Source organism: Lissotriton vulgaris, chromosome 2_1 (assembly GCF_964263255.1).
Source record: "Lissotriton vulgaris chromosome 2_1, aLisVul1.2, whole genome shotgun sequence".
In the NCBI taxonomy this organism is placed as follows: Eukaryota; Metazoa; Chordata; class Amphibia; order Caudata; family Salamandridae; genus Lissotriton; species Lissotriton vulgaris.
In genome coordinates, this window is record NC_141687.1 from 291,284,056 (window position 1) to 291,302,310 (window position 18,255).

The following is an 18,255-nucleotide window of genomic DNA, read 5'->3' on the forward strand; positions in this document are numbered from 1 at the left end:
CGGAGCATTTGAGTTAGAGCTTTTAGAATTGTTTATGGCTTTTTTTATTTGTAATTCTTTAGCATTGGCTACAGGAAACAAAAATGCTAAAGATTTACAAAAAAACCCATAAACAATTCTAAAAGCACTAACTCTAATGCTGCGAGACCTATTGCATTTCCAATGCTTGTTATTGATGTCACCACAACCTGAGTGGAATTAAAATATAAAATGAAGATATGTCTATTTTCTAAAGTGTATTGATGTACCATCTATGTATTATATGCGTGACTTATGGGTTTCTCTTTAAAAAATTGTTCTCTTACAAATATCCGCCCGTCTCAACTTCTAACATGGGTAATTTGCTATTGCTCCTTACATCCCCCAATGAGCGTTTATATACTAACGTGCTTCGTTTTATGGCTGTTAATTTAATGGTCTCTGTATCTTAAATATGATTTGCTAATCCTAAAGCAGTCATTTTCAGTTTTGGAAACAGTTATTTGTCCAAAAAGCTTAGCTAACAGTGAAGTGGTAGGTAAAAGTGCTTAATTTGAGCCGGTGGTTGCTGGTACACCAGCACTTAATTGTCAATACCGGCGGCTGTGACAGTCTGTCACAAGGTGGTGCTGTCTGGCTACTTTACAGATGACCACAACAACAGTTAGTCATTTTTAATGTATATTACATTAATAATTATTACCTGACCCGAGCCATTCTTTGGGGCCTTGGAATAGTCAGAATTGTGTGTGATGGTCAGTAGTTGAGTTGTTATAATTGGCAGCATGGCTGGGGCAATGTGTTGTGACAAGAGCCCTGGCACTTTCTTTTAACAGATTAAGTACTGGTTCTACTCATCAGAAGCAAAGCAAGTATCTCAAACTTTTTCTTTTTTTTTTTAGCTTTCACCACTATCTGAAGAGGAGCAGACGGCATTGCAACAGTTGGAATACAAGGTTTAATGCCACTGCCTGGCTGTAGATGAGGTAATATCCATGAAATGGTTTTTTGTGCAGGTAACCTCTCTCCACTCTCTTGCGTACATTATTTCATATAAAATGTTTATTTGAAAACGGTTTATTTATCTTATTGGAATTTTCTTTCTCCGTTAGTCTCTGAGGAATATATGTGTGTATTGCAAGCAAGGCTGTACTACGATATGCATGGTGGCACATACAGATTAAAATACTTCTGTGACAAATGCGAATGTTGGCAGTACATGGAGAGTAAGCAGGAAGCATGTTGTGTCAAAGCAGGATACCTATTGAGCAGCAAATAACATTCCCTGAGATTCATATGAATGACAGCACGTAGCCTTGAAGGTGACCGAGAGAGAGGTTGAACGAACTCCATAGTTGACCTTGGCATAGATATAGCTGTTTTATTTTAGGTTGAGCCTAGTGCAGCTTGCATGCGCTGCTGCATGGGAGTCTTCTTGTGAGCACTCCAAACTTCTCAGTGTGGTCTGACTCCTTCCGCACAGTGGATTGGTCTTTGCGTGTGTCTTTCAATAATGAAAGCACGCAAATGGCCAAAGGCGGGTGCATGTCCTACCTCCTTTCCAATGTGTCACTCCCACAGCGTTTTTCTCTCAGGAGCGAGCAGCGGCGCGCAGGTGTGGAGGCTGCATTCCTTCCACAGCTGGTGCCTTTAACAAATCTGTCTACGATTATGTGTGCTTCTTGGAGGGGTCGGGGGCGAGGGCTTGTCTCTTCATCTTATCTCATCACATTTGCAGCGCAGGCAGAGACTTGGTTCAAAAGTCAGATGCTTTTCGAGAGAGCCTGTTCGTGCCCCAACCCCCTCCCGCTTGCTGCTTATTTTCTTCTTTTACCCCATGGCAATAAAGTGGCAAAGATGAAAGACTGCTCCATACATTGTTAACTGTTTTAATCAGTTCTGAAGTCTGGCAATTCATATATTTAATTGTTTTCAGAAGAAAATCTCGAGCCACTCTTGTACTGCTTGGCCAAGCATGTCGCCGAGAGCTGGGTCTTCGAGAGGGTGTAGGAGTGCCTCAGCCCCATTCCTGAGCCCGTGCAGCACAGCTAATCTACTGGAGCTTCTCCCGCTCCAAACGGACCCTACATGTACTCCTCCTTTATATAAACACTCCTATGAATAGCGCCTAACCACTGCTGCAGATTCACACCAGGCAGCGCTTCCCACACCCCCTTCCTCTCTGTCTTTTTCTGCTCGCCATTTGTTACTTTTGGCACAATATTTTTTTGCTATTGCCTTGGCTCCTTGGTTAAGAATGTTGTGTTTTTTAGCTTTCCAAATACAACACGCTCAGTCAATGGCATATTTAGCTTACAAACACACAGCTTAACTCTATTCCCTCGGCATCTGTTAGGAATATTTTTTTTTGTGTGACTTTTCTAACAAAACACGCCTAGCTGTCGGCATTTATAGTTTACACACATAGACGGACTCTTACCTGGCACTTTGCAACCGGACCAACGCCGTGAGGGGAACGGCCGCACCGGAGTGTGTTCCGCCAACGCCGTGAGGGGAACGGCTGGACTACACTCCCCAGGTGTCCCGGCGGCGCACACCTGACGCCAGTTACACCGCGCCCGGAGGCGCTTGATAAGCAAGGAACACCTCCCGCACTCGCGGTACGCGCCGGACGAAGCCCAAACAAAGGGCGGACAGTCTGTGACAGTCTGTGACAGTCTGGGACAGTCTGTGACAGAACGAGGCTGGGCTGGGCCGCGGATCCAGGCCTGCAGCCCCAGGAACTGTGCGGACACGTTGAACTGTGAACCTGACTCGGTAATGGTGAATAGTCTCCCAATTTAGTACCTCATTTATAAACTGGGGTTCATCAGAGAAATTTTTCCCTTTTTAAATCATTGTTTGGAAATTTAAATGGCTGCTTTATGATACTTAGGTGTTAGGGAAATCGTCATTTCATAATTATTGCTCTTCGGATTTTTTATATTTTTAGCTCTGGCGTATCCATTTGCTCCTGGGTAGGGCCATCTTTGGATAGCCAAAATGTCTAAAACTAACGGAGGGAATATTCGACCTGTCGTAGCCACGCTTGACAATTACCTCGTCAAAGTGGTAGACAAAATAAATAAGGAACGCCGACAATCTTTAGGACGAGGGAGTTCTCCAGACACTCTCCCTAACCCTATCCCTATTTAGGCATCCTTTCCCCTATCCACTCCTGTGGATGGTAGTTGTGTTATAAGTTCCCCAAACCCACCTATTATGCCAGCTTCTCTTGATTTAGAGTCTATATTGGCGGTGAATGAGACCCTTAACGACTCTGTGGTTTCTTGCCCACCAGCCCCAAAAGTGCAGAGTGTCCTAAGGTCTGGAAGAAATGCAAGTAAGCCTGCTTTGTCTAAATGTGGGGGTAATCGTAAAAACAAAAAAAACACTGATATAACCCCTGAAGGGACCACTAATGACTCCGACAATGCTCCAAACAACACCTACGTGAATTTAGAACCTGAGCAGTTAGAGATGCTGATTGGCATTATTGATGATAGGTTTGCTAAAATCATCCAACCCCTACTTGATAAACTTGATATTGTTTCTGGGGAATTGAAACGGCTAGGAGGGCTTGTGCAATCCAACTCTGGCTCTAATAACTGTATGGTATCTGTAGAAACGGCCCAAGGTAGTACCTGTGAGCCGTTGAAGCAGCTTAATGGGGGTTCAAGTATCGATACGGTAGTGGCTACTAACTCTGTACCCCCAGCTATAACTACTACTTTGAAATCACCAAGAACTAATGTAGCTAAGAAAAAGCGGTATGGTTATTCACTGCCTAATCTACCACCTGACTGCGCACCATATGCGGCAGTCCTGACCAATGTCCCACCAGTAAGGGAGGAGGGGCCTGATGGTAATTATGAAACACACGATTCGTTCAAAAACAAAACCGTGGCCTGGCTCAACAGTGAATGTGGTTTTTCAGTTGCTCTGTCAGACCAGATCTTGGTAACTACCAGAACAAACTGGATAGGCACTTCACAAAAGAATATTTTGGGTGATTGTGTTATCGTTAACTTTAAAAGTCCCCATCTTGCTACTACTGCTTTGATTAGAGCCGCTTCTCGCCCACCTAAGGATCGGGGTATTTCACTCCGACCCTTGGCCTACTTTTATAGACATCAAATTGGCCAGCCTAATAATGTTCATAGGTGGGGCAGAGCGAAAGGTCCCAGTATGTTTAATATGCCGAGTGGGTCCCAGGTAGCTACCTTTAATCACTTCCAATTTTTAAGTGGGTTAGACTCCAACGATTGACTGAACTCTGGTTCGACGCCCTGCTCAACCTCTGAGGATTTCGTTTTTCTAGGAGTAGAACCCGTAGCAATTACATCAGGGCCGACACTTATAGAAACCCTGCCCTATGCAGATTGTATGTTAGCCAGTATGGGGGGTGAAGCAGGGGAATGTAACGAGGTTCCGCTGGAAGAAGATTGCAAAAGGATTGTTAACCCGCCTATGATTATTTTACGGGACAGTCAACCTATCAATGTGGCAACTGGATTTTCTAGTTGCCATATTGCTAGTTGGAATATCGCGGGTCTAATGTCTAAATGTGACTGTTTGGGATGGTGTGATTTTCTGGCACTTTTTGATATCATTTGTTTCCAGGAAACATGGTGTAAAGGTTTTAATGGTTTTGTTTCTTATCAATTACCTGCTATGGCATCCATCTCTGGCAGAGCCACGGGTGGGCTCCTGGTTTTGATCTGTCAAGACCCCTTTTATCGTAAAAAAAAACATATTTTAGTTGGGGCACACGCCCAGATCCTATGGCTCTCCCAGAAGAAAGGTAGAAATATCCTTCTGATTAATTTCTACAATAATATCTTTGATAGCTCCAGGGTGCTGGTGGTTAAAGCTTTGACTAGTGCCCTGGATGACATCATAACGGGTTCTAATGTTGTTTTTGATTTGTTCTTGGCAGGGGATTTTAACACGTCTGTTTGCCCACTCTCTAACCTGAATTCATGTGGGGTTGTTAATAGTTTTGGCGACGGAGAACTCAATTTTTTGCATAATCAATACGGGGAGTCTCTAAATCTCCTAGCATCATATGACATGGACATCTTGGTCAATGAGAAAAATGATCAAGGGGAGATAATCCCCACTTAAATAGGTCGGGGGGCAAACACTGTGATTGATTTTATTTGTATTCCTCCAGCCTTGTCCCTTGGATTTTGTCCCCGAAAGTCGTTGAGATCTCCCTCAGGGACCATAATTGTTTAACCATAGAGGCCTTTCTCTGGAAAGAGAATAGATCATCTAGTACGGGGCATATTGACAACATCGAACCCCATAGACCGAACGGGACAAGACTTAGATGGAAAGGGGATAAAGCAGAAATGACGTCCGATCTTATTATTAACAGCTGCTTATCTGAAATCACTGCGATTCTTGAGGATGTTGACGTCACGGCCGCTATCATTCGGCATTTTATTCAAATTAACTTTGTCATTGATTGCAAGCTTACCATTTCAGTTAAGCGCAAGGCAGACCTCCTAAGGGGGTGGTTTGACCAAGCTTGTGCTTTAGTGCTAAAAGAGCTAAAGGGCACTGGCAGCCAAACCTAGAGATAAAAGCCTGGTTCTTAAACTTGGAGCTAGTTATAGGGTTACCCTAAGTAGAAGAAAACAGGAACTCAAGCAGGAGGCCTGGGATAACCTGGCCCAGGCAGCCGAAACCAAGAACTGTACCTTGTTTTGGGCAACAGTGAATAGTCCGTTTCTTAAAGATGAGAAGGTCCCGGAATTAACATCAAAGGTTAACAGGGAAACATGGGTCTCATTTCTCTACAATTTTTGATACGGACAAAGTTAATGGTGATGAGGATTGTTGGCCCATCGTCCCTTTGGACATTACTGTCACTGAAGTTTTGGATAGTATCAGGGCCAGCAAAGGGGGAAAGGCACAGGGCCCGGACGGGGTGCCTATTGATATTTATACATTTGTTCCAGAACTTTGGTGCCCGATTTTAGCTAAAACGTTTAATGCAGCAGTGTGTTATTGGGTGCCTCCTACCTGGGAAGAATCGATCATTATCCCTATTTTTAAAAAAGGTGATCGGGGTAATGTGAAGAACTATCGCCCGATCTCCCTGCTCGATTCTTCAGTAAAAGTTATGAGTAGGGTGCTCCTGCTCAGGTTGGAGGAATGGGTAGAGACCAACGGCATTCTGGCAGAATGTCAATTTGGATTTAGAAAGGGACCGGGGACGATCGAACAGTGTCTAAACCTCGAACTGTTGATCGGAAAGTACACGCAGGCCAAGTCTGGCACTATCTATCTCTGCTTCGCAGATTTGAGTAGTGCTTTCGACTTGGTGGACCATGCAATTCTCTGGGCCAAGCTGATCGAAATGGGGGCACCAGTAGGTATTGTTTACTTCTTAGCCCGCCTTTATACTAAACTACGTACCTGTGTACGATACGGTACCCATGGTGAGTGTACTACAAAGTTTAGGATAGGGCAGGGTATTAGACAGGGGTGTGTTCTTGCCCCCTTGCTCTTTACCCTTTTTATCAATGAAGTGGATTCCTACCTAAAATCCTTTGCAGCAGATGCCCCCAAAGTTAATGATGCTAGTGTTCCGGTATTACTTTACGCGGATGACACGGTTTTATTGTCTCGCACCCCGATGGGTCTACAACGCCTGATAGATGGGTTTTCACAGTTTATAAAAGGGAGAAAGCTTGTGATCTGAAATTCTAAGACCTTTATTATGGAATGTGGGCAGGGGCGTAAAAGAAAGTCATTCTCTTATTTTATTCATGGACATAAGGTTAAAAAAACTGAAAACTTCTCATACCTGGGTATCACATTTTCTAATAACAATAGTTGGACTAAATAAAAATGTGAGGGCCAAGATGGCGAAGAGTGCTTACGGAGTGTTTACATTAGCCATTAAATTTGAGGATAGGCGGGTTAGCGACATGCTAAAAATATTTCAGTCTATATGTCTCTCTACCGCTTTGTATGGCGCCGGGGTATGGGGCTTTGCCCCTGCCGGGAGCTTACAAGTGGAGGAGAACGTCCTTTTTAAAAAGACTCCTGTGTCTACCTAATTCTGGCTCTAATGAACTAGTATACAGAGAACTCGGCTTTCAACATCTTACCGATTTGATTCTCCTTAGACCCCTTATGTTATGGCTATCAATCTGGATAAAAGAAGAAACATCTCTATGTAGAGCCATCATCAATGACTGCCTATCTATGGATAATCATTTTAAGATCCCATGGATTAAATATACTGTAGATAGTTTCCAGGTGATCTATGGCCTTGATATTAAATCAGATAAATGCGGGGCCTCTGACTTATCTAAATCTGAAATGAAGATGGCCTTTTTGAATCTTCTATCTGAGAGGCGGCTTAGTAACTGTGGCAACCTATCCACCTGTGTCATATAATGGTTTGAATGAATTTGAGGGCTACCAACCATATTTGACCCAAGTGACTAGAACATCACATCGGTTTGTATTAACTAGATTAAGGATTGGGATTGTCCACAATCTGGTGGCTTTCCCTTTCCAGAACAAACATCCGGTTGGACCATGTCCATGTGATAATACCTCTGCACAAAGCACTATGCACTTTCTTTTGTTGTGTCAATTGTATAGGTTTCTGCGAATTGTTTATTTAAAACCTATATTTGTGAAATTTGGAGTCGGCACTGTAAATGACACCATGAAACTGCTTTTTAACTTGCATCACCCAGACGTGTGCTTTTTTACGGATACCTTTCTCCTTAAGGCAATCAATGCAAGGAAAAGTATGAGTTTTTAACCCCTTGCCTGTATTTTTTGTTTTGTCTTAATTCTGGATACTGTTTTAAATGTGCTTTTATGGACATTGTTCTTTGTTCCGAATAAAGCTTTATGAAATGAAATGATTATGTTTCTCCTATCTCGTCATAATTGCTGTACAGGCAAAGACCAAGATCAAATGTCAGATGCTTTCTGAGGATGCCTGTTCATGCCCCAACCCCCTTCCTGCTTGCTGCTTCTTTTCTTGTTTCTCCCCTTAGTAATAAAGTGGTAAAGATGAAAGACTGCTCTATACATTAACTGTTTTAATCACATTTCTTTCTTAAGATATAAATCATTGTTTAAAGTGCTATTTGCTCTGCACTATAAAGCGTTTTGTATTTAAAAAACGCAACAAGCATCTCAAGTCTGGCAATTCAAATATTCAATTGTTTTTTCAAGGAAATGCGTTTCGCTGTCAATATAAATGCAGCAAACGCCTATAACACTTTAAATGAGTACTAGTTTGATGCTATAATGTGCCTAGTAGTGTCAAAGCTTCCACATTAAAGAAGAGTAGATGTTGCAGCACCAGGATGATGTGCAGAATGGCTAAATACTTCTACGGTCCCAAAGGAGAGACCTATTCACTATACCAATGCTTATTTATCCATGGCCATTCAGGAATTGGAATGTTTCACTTTTTGTTTTTGTTTTACTGGCCCGAGCACATTGCGCCATGGTGTCTAAGGACGATTTGATGGTTAATGAACACTAGAAGAAACTGATGATGGAGACTAGAAAGTGGGTTGGAAGGGGAATAAGAAAACTGTAAACTAAAGAGTGAGTGATGTGCATAACTGGGGTCATCTTAAAATGGTAGGTTTAACATATTTAGAACCTGCGTGAAGAAAAGAGTTTTGTGATCTGACTTTTGTGCTTTTGTGCAGGAGAATTTTTTTTTTATTAGGTAAGTGTAGGGATAATCTGGATTTGGTGAAATCAGGAAATTGGAGGCTAGTGTTTGCAAGGGACTTTCTTTATTTAATTATGCCTTGAAATCCTCAGTTTATTCCCACCTGAAGGGAGCTCCCACATTGTAAATGTTTGGTACTAAGTAACAGCGAACTGTGCGATAGTTGAGGAAAATCACTTGCTAACTTTGGTGAGGGTTGTAATAAGGCTTATTATGCAGCATTTGCCCAGTTTGTACATCAATTTTAGATCTCCTTGAAGTGTCGCTTGCAAATATTATTCTTAAAAAAATAAAAAAGTAAAGTCTGCCCGTTACTTACCATTGGTTGGCATCAAAATCACTAATTTCCTTGTGACTCCTTAGTTATCACCTCCAGATGCCTCCCATTTTCACTTGTCTTCATGTGTTGTTCCTTTCAATAATTGATCAAGTACAGCTTCCAGCCCACGGCCAGTTTCCTTCCACTTTGATTCAGGAGTTACTCTTTAAAAATATTTGTTTAACTTGTTGGCATCCAAAAGTGTATGTGTTTGCAGTCCACCTCACCCACTCCAGCGACCATGCTTGCTCCATCCCCCTCTCATCCTCTGTCCACTGTCCTGTTGTTGCTGGATCTGTCTTGCCCTCTGTTTTGTTGTTTGCCTGCTTGCTGTCCATGGTGTTTCTTACTGCTCTGCCACCGATGGTCTTGCTTGCCTGTCCTGCCCTCCTCTCGCTGTCAGTTTTGCTGCACCGATCCCACCCTGTCCCGCATTGCTTGCCAAGCCACAAACAAAAAACATAGACTAAGCCAAATGGCTCTCGCGTAAGGCCCTAGTGTCACATTAATCTAGTGTGTTTCCATAGACCTAAGCCTTTCCTTTGGCATGAGTGAGGTCCTGGACCTGTCATGTGGCCCCTTTGTAGATTTAGCATATAGTGTTGGTGGCAGCGTATGATGTTTTGTAAATTCATTAGTGTGACCAGATCTTTTTACTTTTGACAAGGGAGTGGAGGCACCTGAGGTACAAAGGCCTCTTTTTTGCAGGGACGGATGCTACTTGGGTTCCCGTTACCGGCTGGGCATGCCCAGCTCTCACCGTCCTCACACATCCGTGCCCTGGAAACACACCCGGCTCACTTAAGATTGGGAAAACAATGAGGCATTAAAAGCTACCCCCAACCCCACCCCTACCCCCCCCCCCCCCCCCCCCCCCCCTCCCTCCAGGAAAACAAGCGGTCCCAATTGTCCCGGCAGCTTCGAAATTGAAAGCATGCTGAATGTAAACAATGCACGTCGTCATGCCTCAAGTCGGACAAACTCAATAAAGAATATAGTGCTACCAACACTAAAATAACAGGTACCATGTAAGAACCGAAGTAAAGGGGCCAGTAGCTATGGGAGGATACAAATGACAACATGGACGTACTAAGGAGGGATGAACCAGCCCAGTAAAGAATCAGACGCCACCTTTTACGAAGGACAAAGACGCAATCCAATGAAAAAAATGGGCATGGCTTCTCCGTACTCTGCCTACAACAGTTCGCCAGAGCATCGCTTCCACGCTGGTTCAGGCTCGACTGAAAAAAGTTACATTCTGCTTAATTTAGAATATTGTTGAGGCGTTCTGGGAGTCGATACCTGCGCATAGCGATTCAACTGCTTTTGGGTGTTAGAACCTCATTATAAGAGTATATAAAGCACCATTCTAAGAATACAGATGAATAGACTTTTCCATTGTATTTTATCGAACCAGTCTGTGTTCAAACACGCCCAAGTAAAAACGCACATGGCACCCACTGAAAGAGTTGCTTCAATTAAATCAGCTTAATGTAAAACAGTATGTCACCTACACTGTCCCTTTGGAGGGTCTTGGCAGATCTGGGCGTTTCGAAATACCTCTATCATGATCATCAGGTTACACTCCAACAACTTCTCAGGTTAGATGTGGTCCACAGCCTACACTAAAATCGCCTATACCATTCATGAGGGGTGTGAGGCAAAGAAGTGTGCTTGCTCCCAAACTCTTACTTTTGTACATTAAGGATTTAGTATCTCAGCTTGGGCTGCATGAAAATGACAGTCCACATCTTGCTGGTAGGAAGGTCCCAGCCCTCTTGTTTGCAGATGACACCCTTTTAATTTCTAAGTCTCCAATGGTGTCTAGAGGCTGTTGGATTAATTTGGAACTTTCTGCAAACAGAGTAGCCTGGAGGTCTGTCTCGGTAAAACCAATCTGTAGGTCCCATCAAAGCTCTCCCTTCCATCCAATCTCTACCTCCCCTCTTTAATCTCCGAACATTAGGGGCTACGCATTAAGGTGGGAAACTGGGGCAACATGGACACCAGATGCTTGGGAAAAGTAGAAAATAGGTTCCTGCAACTCCTCGCCAGTCTTCCGGCTAGCACCTGCTTAATTCCTTTGCGACTTGTTGTAGGTCTCAGACTCCTCTCTAAAAAAAAAAAAAAAAAAAAAGTGGGCCTCAGACCAATACTTTCTTGGCACAGGATCTGAGCTTTCCCAGCACTGATGCTATATAAACACTGCCTGGAGGATGTTTTGAGGCTACCGGGGGCCTCCAGAATTCCCTGGTTTACATATCTCACTCAACTGTCGCTGGACATGTGGTGTGGGAACCTCTGAATTACTCCCAAGAAGCTCTACGGATATTGATAAACACGCTTAAGCACCGATATTGAAAATAGATTGATAGCTCGCCACTTGGCTCTGCTATTATGGGTTCCCTCACCACTACCTTCTTAGAACACAAAGATGGCTACTTTGCAGAGGGATATTTTTATGAGATCGAACCCACTCAAGCTAAAACATTTTATATGAAACTTTGGTTTGTGACCCTCCCTTTACAGGCATTTACGACCAAATGGGTGCATGTATCCAACACAACAGACAGTAACTGTCCCTTTTATCCCGAGGTATCCAAAACTATTATTCAGGTTCTCCTCTTTTGCTCATTTTATGTCCGGTTTAGGAGGAAAGGGATCTTACCCCTCTGCCACAACCTGGGTACAGAAGCTGTGGCACAGCAATCCATATCCTTCGGAGTGATCTAAGACAATCTATAGTTTTTGCTGCCTCTCGATTTTTCTGAATGTGTATGCACAGAAATAAAAGGCTAGTCACCTTATAGCTATGTCGTCGAGTATGGGTGAGCCTTAAAACTACTTTTGGTCTATAGATGGTTGCCTTTAATGATTATTTATTTTGGTATTATACTTGTGGTTTTATTTATTCTTCTTTTCTTTTTATAATATTGATGCTGCTTGTTGGAACTGGGGTAGCCTGGCCTAGGGCAAGACTAACATTTCAGAGGCACAGTGTAAAGGTTGCAGACCACCCAACAGTAAAGCCACGCAATAACACTCAAAAAGAAAACGCTACACCAAAACTGTGGAAAAATAAGTACTGCTTTATAAAAATAATATACTCTTTGTTCTCAAAATATATAGCTTAGAACATTTCGGGTTACTTTAAAATCAGCAGTTACACCTTTTACATTACTAGCAAATTCAATTAAACTCCAAGGTACATTACATTTGCCAGGTAATCAATAATGGCACTTTCAAAAATATCAAATCACCACATTAAGCAGAATTAGCAGTACACCTCATTAAGCGCTATAATTATTTAAACTTTGGAATTATGACTTCCTATGACTTTCAAAGAGGCAGTGTCAGCACTTTACATTAGATCAGATTCCAGCATTCCAGATTTGCAGATGTAGTCCCCTCTGCCACGTTTTAACCTTAACTCACTACCCACCTTAATTCATAGAAGGATTAATTAGCCTCCCTCTCCCCTAACTCTTGGCAGTGGAATTATCTACTAGGACTATCATTAGAATTATTTGAATCAGTTTAACAGTGTACATTTGCAAGTTCCCTCCACCTTCAATGTTAGGTTACAACTGTTACTTCTCAGGACCAGAGGGACGCTCCCCAGCACCAGCCTGGTCCTGATCTAGTCAGCTGGCAGTCTCTGCCCTTCTGAGAGACACTTCTCCACTTGTAATTTTCCCCCCTCCCTTCTCAAACCCTCCTTACTTCGTTTGGTGTGAGAGGGGGGGTCTGGGCCCTCCAGCCCGTGTCTCCGCCGATGTCAGGAGACAGGCCAAAGGCTTCCGTTTACTTCAAATGACCCCGGGGCCTCCCGACCTCCCGCCTCGCTAGTACGGAGGCAAGGGATCGAATCGCCCGGTTTACACCACTCCTCAGAAGTGCCCGTCACAAATGGACCGCCCGCTTCCTTTTCCCTCAGAGAAGCAGGGGGTCCTTGCTGCAGACGGCTCTCGCTCCGATGCGGGGCCTCGATACCCGGCGGCTGCTCCTCTCGGTTTCCCTCGCCGTCGGTGGTCTGAGATTTTCCTCACCTCGGCAGGGGCACAACACACATGAGCGGGGAAGTAGCGTCCCGCCTCCTGAGCCTGCTCTGCCACTTGGCGCCGGTAGCGGCTCTGCAGTGGGCCTGCTCGACCCTAGGCCCTTCCTGGGGATATCGACGTCAGATGGGGCATGCGCGAAGGCGCCTCCACTACTTCCTCAACCGGGACGCTGCAGATAACGCGTCTGAACGCGGAAGGCGCCCCCGGGGTCCCGGATACGAAAGAAAGCCTCGCCAGGCTTCACCGGCTCAATGGATCCCGGGGGGTGCTATTATCTTGCGTGAACGATGCCCCAGGGGTCCCGACCAAGGCGGCGCTGCCCCAGTGAATCTGGCACCCTTCACCTCCAAAGCGCCTCAGCCACAATCCGGCGCCAATCTCTCCTGGCCTCTGCTCCACAGCAGGTGAGGGGTGACTCCCCGTGGGATGATTGAATAAGGGGTCAGGCGCTGAATCTAGGCAGACAGGAACTGAGGACCAAAATTAAAGGGTGAGGGCCACAAGGTTTAACCCTTCACTGATTGAGGAAATCACAGCAGAATTCCCCTCACTGGGCAGAGGACTGCGCTCCGCAGCGCTGCAGTCTTCTTCTCCTCAAGACTTCCCCTATATGGCTTAGACAAGGGGCAAGCTAGGCGCCCAGGGTCTCCAGTAACCCTTAACAGCGGGGTCAGGACAAGTAACCCAAAAGGGGATAGTGAGGTGATTCAGTAAGGCAGCTTCCCTATCCAGGAGGTCAACCCTAAGTCTAGCCTCTTCCCACCCTTAGCTACAGCCTGTCCTCCAGCTGACTCTCAGGTAGACAAAATGGCTGCCTCGCATTCCGCCTTATATAGGCTGCCCTTCAGTGGTCCAGAATGGACCAGAAGGTTCTAGAACGCCCTATGCTAGGTTATGGCCAAGTTCTGATTGTGACAGTTAGGGCAGTTGGTGGCCACCATTTTGTGTAGCTCCAACTTTCCTGTCAGAACAGGCCTCTGGGCCTGAGGTAAAAGATTATGAGGGGGGGAAAGAACACCTATCCCCCTGACCATCACCTAAAAAGTCAGTGGACAAAAAAAAATTACCAAGGGTATGAGGGGCAAAAAGGGGGACAAAATAAATAATAATTAGGAGGGACTTCGCCAAAAAGCCAGACAGGTCTAACACGCGTCCCCCCCAGCTGAAAGTGGGGAGAACTACCCAACCCCTTGGGAGTCCTCTTCACTAAGGCGGAAATACCTGGAGAGACCGTCTGCATTGGCGTGGTCCACTCCAGGCCGATGTTCCACCCGGAAGTCCATTCCCTGTAGGGAGATGGACCACCTCAACAACTTGGGATTTTCCCCCTTCATTTGCATCAGCCAACGAAGGGGTCGGTGGTCAGTCTGAACCAGGAAGTGCGAGCCAAAGAGGTATGGCCGCAGCTTCTTCAGAGCCCACACCACCGCAAAAGCTTCCCTCTCAATGGCACTCCACTTCTGTTCCCGGGGAAGCAGTCTCCTGGATAAGAAGACTACAGGCTGATCCAGGCCCTCTTCATTTAGTTGCGATAACACTGCCCCAATGCCATGTTCCGATGCATCTGTTTGGACAATGAACTCCTTGGAGAAGTCTGGGGCCTTCAGGACCGGTGCCGCACACATCGCCTGTTTCAATTTCTCGAAAGCTTGCTGACAAGCTCCCGTCCAAACTACCCGTCGAGGTTGTTTCTTGGAGGTGAGCTCTGTGAGGGGCGCTACAATAGTGCCATACCCCTTCACAAGGCGACGGTAGTAGCCTTGTGAGGCCCAGGAAAGCTCTGACCTCAGTCTGTATCTTGGGGGGCTCCCAGGCCATGATTGCCTCAATCTTCGCCTGCAGGGGCTGCACAGTCCCCCTACCCACCAAGTGTCCAAGGTACACAACCGACCCCTGCCCAATCTGGCCTTGATTGTCAATCCAGCTTGTTTCAGGGCCTGGAGAACTGCTTGCAAATGCTGCAAATGGTCCTCCCAACTGCTACTGAAGACAGCAATGTCATCCAGGTAAGCAGCAGAGAAACTCTCCATTCCGGAGAGGACCTGGTTCACCAGCCGCTGAAATGTGGCAGGGGCGTTCTTGAGCCCAAAGGGCATCACACAGAACTGGAAGTGTCCCTCAGGCGTGGAGAAGGCTGACCTTTCCTTTGCTCCATCTGTCAAGGAGATCTGCCAGTACCCTGAAGTGAGGTCAAAGGTACTCCGATATTGGGCAGCTCCTAGCCGGTCAATCAATTCATCCGCCCTAGGGATCTGATGAGCATCAGTCTTTGTCACTGAATTTAGTCCTCGGTAATCCACACAGAACCTCAGTTCAGGTGTGGTGCCTGGTGGTGCGGCTTTTGGCACGAGCACCACCGGACTGGACCAAGGGCTGTTGGAAGGTTCAATAACTCCCAGCTCTAGCATCTTGGCAACCTCTCCATGGATGCTAGCCTTCACCTTGTCAGACAGCCGGTAGGTCTTTGACTTCACTGGTGGGCTGTCTCCTGTGTCCACGTCATGGGTACACAGGTGAGTCCTTCCCGGGACAAGGGAGAACAACGAAGAGTACTGCTCCAGGATCTGACGGCAGTCCTCCCGCTGCTCAGGAGTTAGAGTAGGAGAGAGAATCACTCCCTCCACTGACCCATCCTTCTCTTGAGACGAAAAGAGATCTGGGAGAGGTTCGCTTTCCGCTTCCTCTTCCCCGTCAGTCACCATCATCAACATGACTTCGGGCCTCTCATGGTGGGGCTTGAGACGGTTGGCATGCAGCACCCGTAGGGGCTGTCGAAGGGTCTTAAGGTCCACCAGGTATGTGGCCTTACCCTTCTTCTCCAACACCTCAAAGGGGCCTGTCCAGCGATCCTGGAGGGCGCTAAGCTCTCCAGGCTCCATCACCCACACTTTCTGGCCAGGCTCCAATTCCACCTGGTGAGCATTGTGGTCATACCACTCCTTCATGACTGCCTGGCTGGCCTCCAAGTTGTCAGAAGCTTGCTTCCACAACTTCGCCATTTGGCTCCTGAAGGCCAGCATGTAGCTCACCACATCCTGGGGGGGTTTCCTGGGAGACTTCTCCCAACCATCCTTCACCAGGCTGAGAGGACCGCGTACAGGGTGCCCATACAGAAGCTCAATGGGGCTGAAGCCCACTCCCTTCTGGGGCACTTCCCTGTAGGAAAAGAGTAAACAGGGTAGGAGGACGTCCCATTTCCTCCGCAGGCTCTCGGGCAGACTTCTGATCATGCCCTTCAAGGTCTTATTAAACCTCTCAACCAGTCCATTCGACTGGGGGTGATAAGGAGTGGTGAACCGGTAGGTCACTCCACACTCCTTCCACATTGCCCGCATGTAAGCTGACATGAAGTTGGTCCCCCTGTCAGACACAACTTCCTTGGGAAATCCCACTCGGGTAAAGATTCCCATTAGGGCTCTTGCCACTACAGGTGCAGTGACTGTCCTCCGAGGTATTGCCTCTGGGTACCGTGTGGCATGATCCACCAAAACCAGGATAAACCTGTGACCAGCTGTTGTTGGTGGATCCAAAGGCCCTACAATGTCGATGCCCACCCTCTCAAAGGGTGTGCTAACGACTGGAAGTGGTTCCAGGGGAGCTTTTAGCTTCACCCCTGTTTTCCCACTGGCCTGGCAGGTTACACATGTCCGACAGTAAGTGTTGGACGCCACTTTCATCTGAGGCCAGTAAAAGTGGAGGACAAGCCGTGCAAAGGTCTTGTCCTGGCCTAAGTGTCCTGCCAGGGGTATGGCATGAGCCAATTCCAAAAGAAAGGCTCGGTACTGTTGCGGGACTACCAAGGCCCTTGATGAACCAGGCAAGGGTACCTTGGGTTCACTGTAGAGGAGTCCATCCTCCCAGTAAATATGGTAGTGTCCCGTAACATCACCTGCTGCTTGGGCTTCAGCCTGTCGCCTCAGTCCCTCAAGGGTGGGGCACTCCCTCTGCCCCTTACAGAATTCCTCTCTGGTAGGACCTCCCTCCACATGCCACTCCGCAGGGATGGGTAAATCCTCCAGAGAGTCTACTTCCCCCTCCACGGACTCCTGGTCCACCACCGCAGGTGGCTGATCTGTCACATGGGGTGTGGAAGCCGGAGCAGGCTTTCTCTGTCTCCGGGTCTGTCCCTTCTTAGCAGCGGGTTGGGCCATTGTTCCAGGCTCCAACCCAGGCGAACTCCCTCTCCGGGCAGTCGCAGACCGTGTGCTTGCACAGGCCCAGTCAGGTGTACCCAGCATCGCAGAATGCGTCCGGTATTCCACCTCTCTCCAAGTGTTGTGTTCCATGTCATTCCCCAACAGACAATCGACTGGCACGGCAGGGCTTACGGCAACTCGAAGTGAACCTGCAACCCCCTCCCACTCAAAGGGAACCTCAGCCACTGGATAGTGGCCCATTCTGCCGTCAGCCATCGCGGCGGGGTGGAGTACATTAGGAACAACCTGCTCTGGAGACACCAGCTGACTTCTCACCATCGTCATACTGGCTCCTGTATCTCTCAGAGCCTCCCCTCTCTGGCCATTGATGGTAACCCATTGCCCATACTTTGTAGTATTTGGGGGCACCTGGATCTTTGGCACCATCTCCCGCTCTCCCAGGGACACTAAGGTGGCACCCGCCCACTCACCCCCCTTATCTAAGGGCAACTCCTCCCCGAGCGCTACACTAGCTACTCCTGGTGACTTTCCTCCGGTGGGAGGGGGTGGTCTCTTTGGGCATCTGACATCCCCCTTATAATGTCCAACACCACCACATTCAAAACAGTGGAGAACCCTTGGCTGCTGGCTTTGGCCAGGATTAGGGTTTCTGGGCGGGTTTGCCCTGGGGTGAAACCTGTTCCCTTCCCTTGGAAGTTATTTTGGGGACCTTTAGAGAACTCCTTCTTTTTCTCTCCCCCCTCCTTCTTCTGGGGGGCGCCCTGTCCGGCTTTTTGAGAATCCCCTCCAGTCCCCTTTGAGGACACCCGGGTACTTGTCCAGATGTCCGCCTCCTCTGCAAGCTTCCGGGGATTGGTCCGCTTGCTGTCCACCAGGTGTTGGCGCAGCTCGGGAAAACATTTCTCGAGGAGGTGTTCTCTCAAAAATAGATCGTACAGCCCCTCATAATCTTTCACCTCACTGCCCTGGACCCAACCCTCTAAGGCCTTTCTGGCGTAGTCCAGGAAG

General features: G+C 46.9%; 1 protein-coding gene across 5 annotated transcripts in view; it reads left to right on the forward strand.

The window, feature by feature from the left end:
- Positions 1–18,255, forward strand: part of SKA2 (spindle and kinetochore associated complex subunit 2) — an 82,597-nt gene that overhangs the window by 54,196 nt on the left and 10,146 nt on the right. For 3 of the 5 annotated variants that reach the window (XM_086954976.1, XM_086954977.1, XM_086954974.1), the window contains one exon: positions 882–965. In XM_086954976.1, coding sequence (XP_086811102.1) covers positions 882–941 — 60 coding nt within the window. In that variant the 3' untranslated portion in view covers positions 942–965. Of the gene's footprint in view, positions 1–881; positions 996–18,255 lie in introns of all 5 variants that reach the window. The other 2 variants (XR_015308365.1, XR_015308364.1) reach the window with 1 other exon arrangement.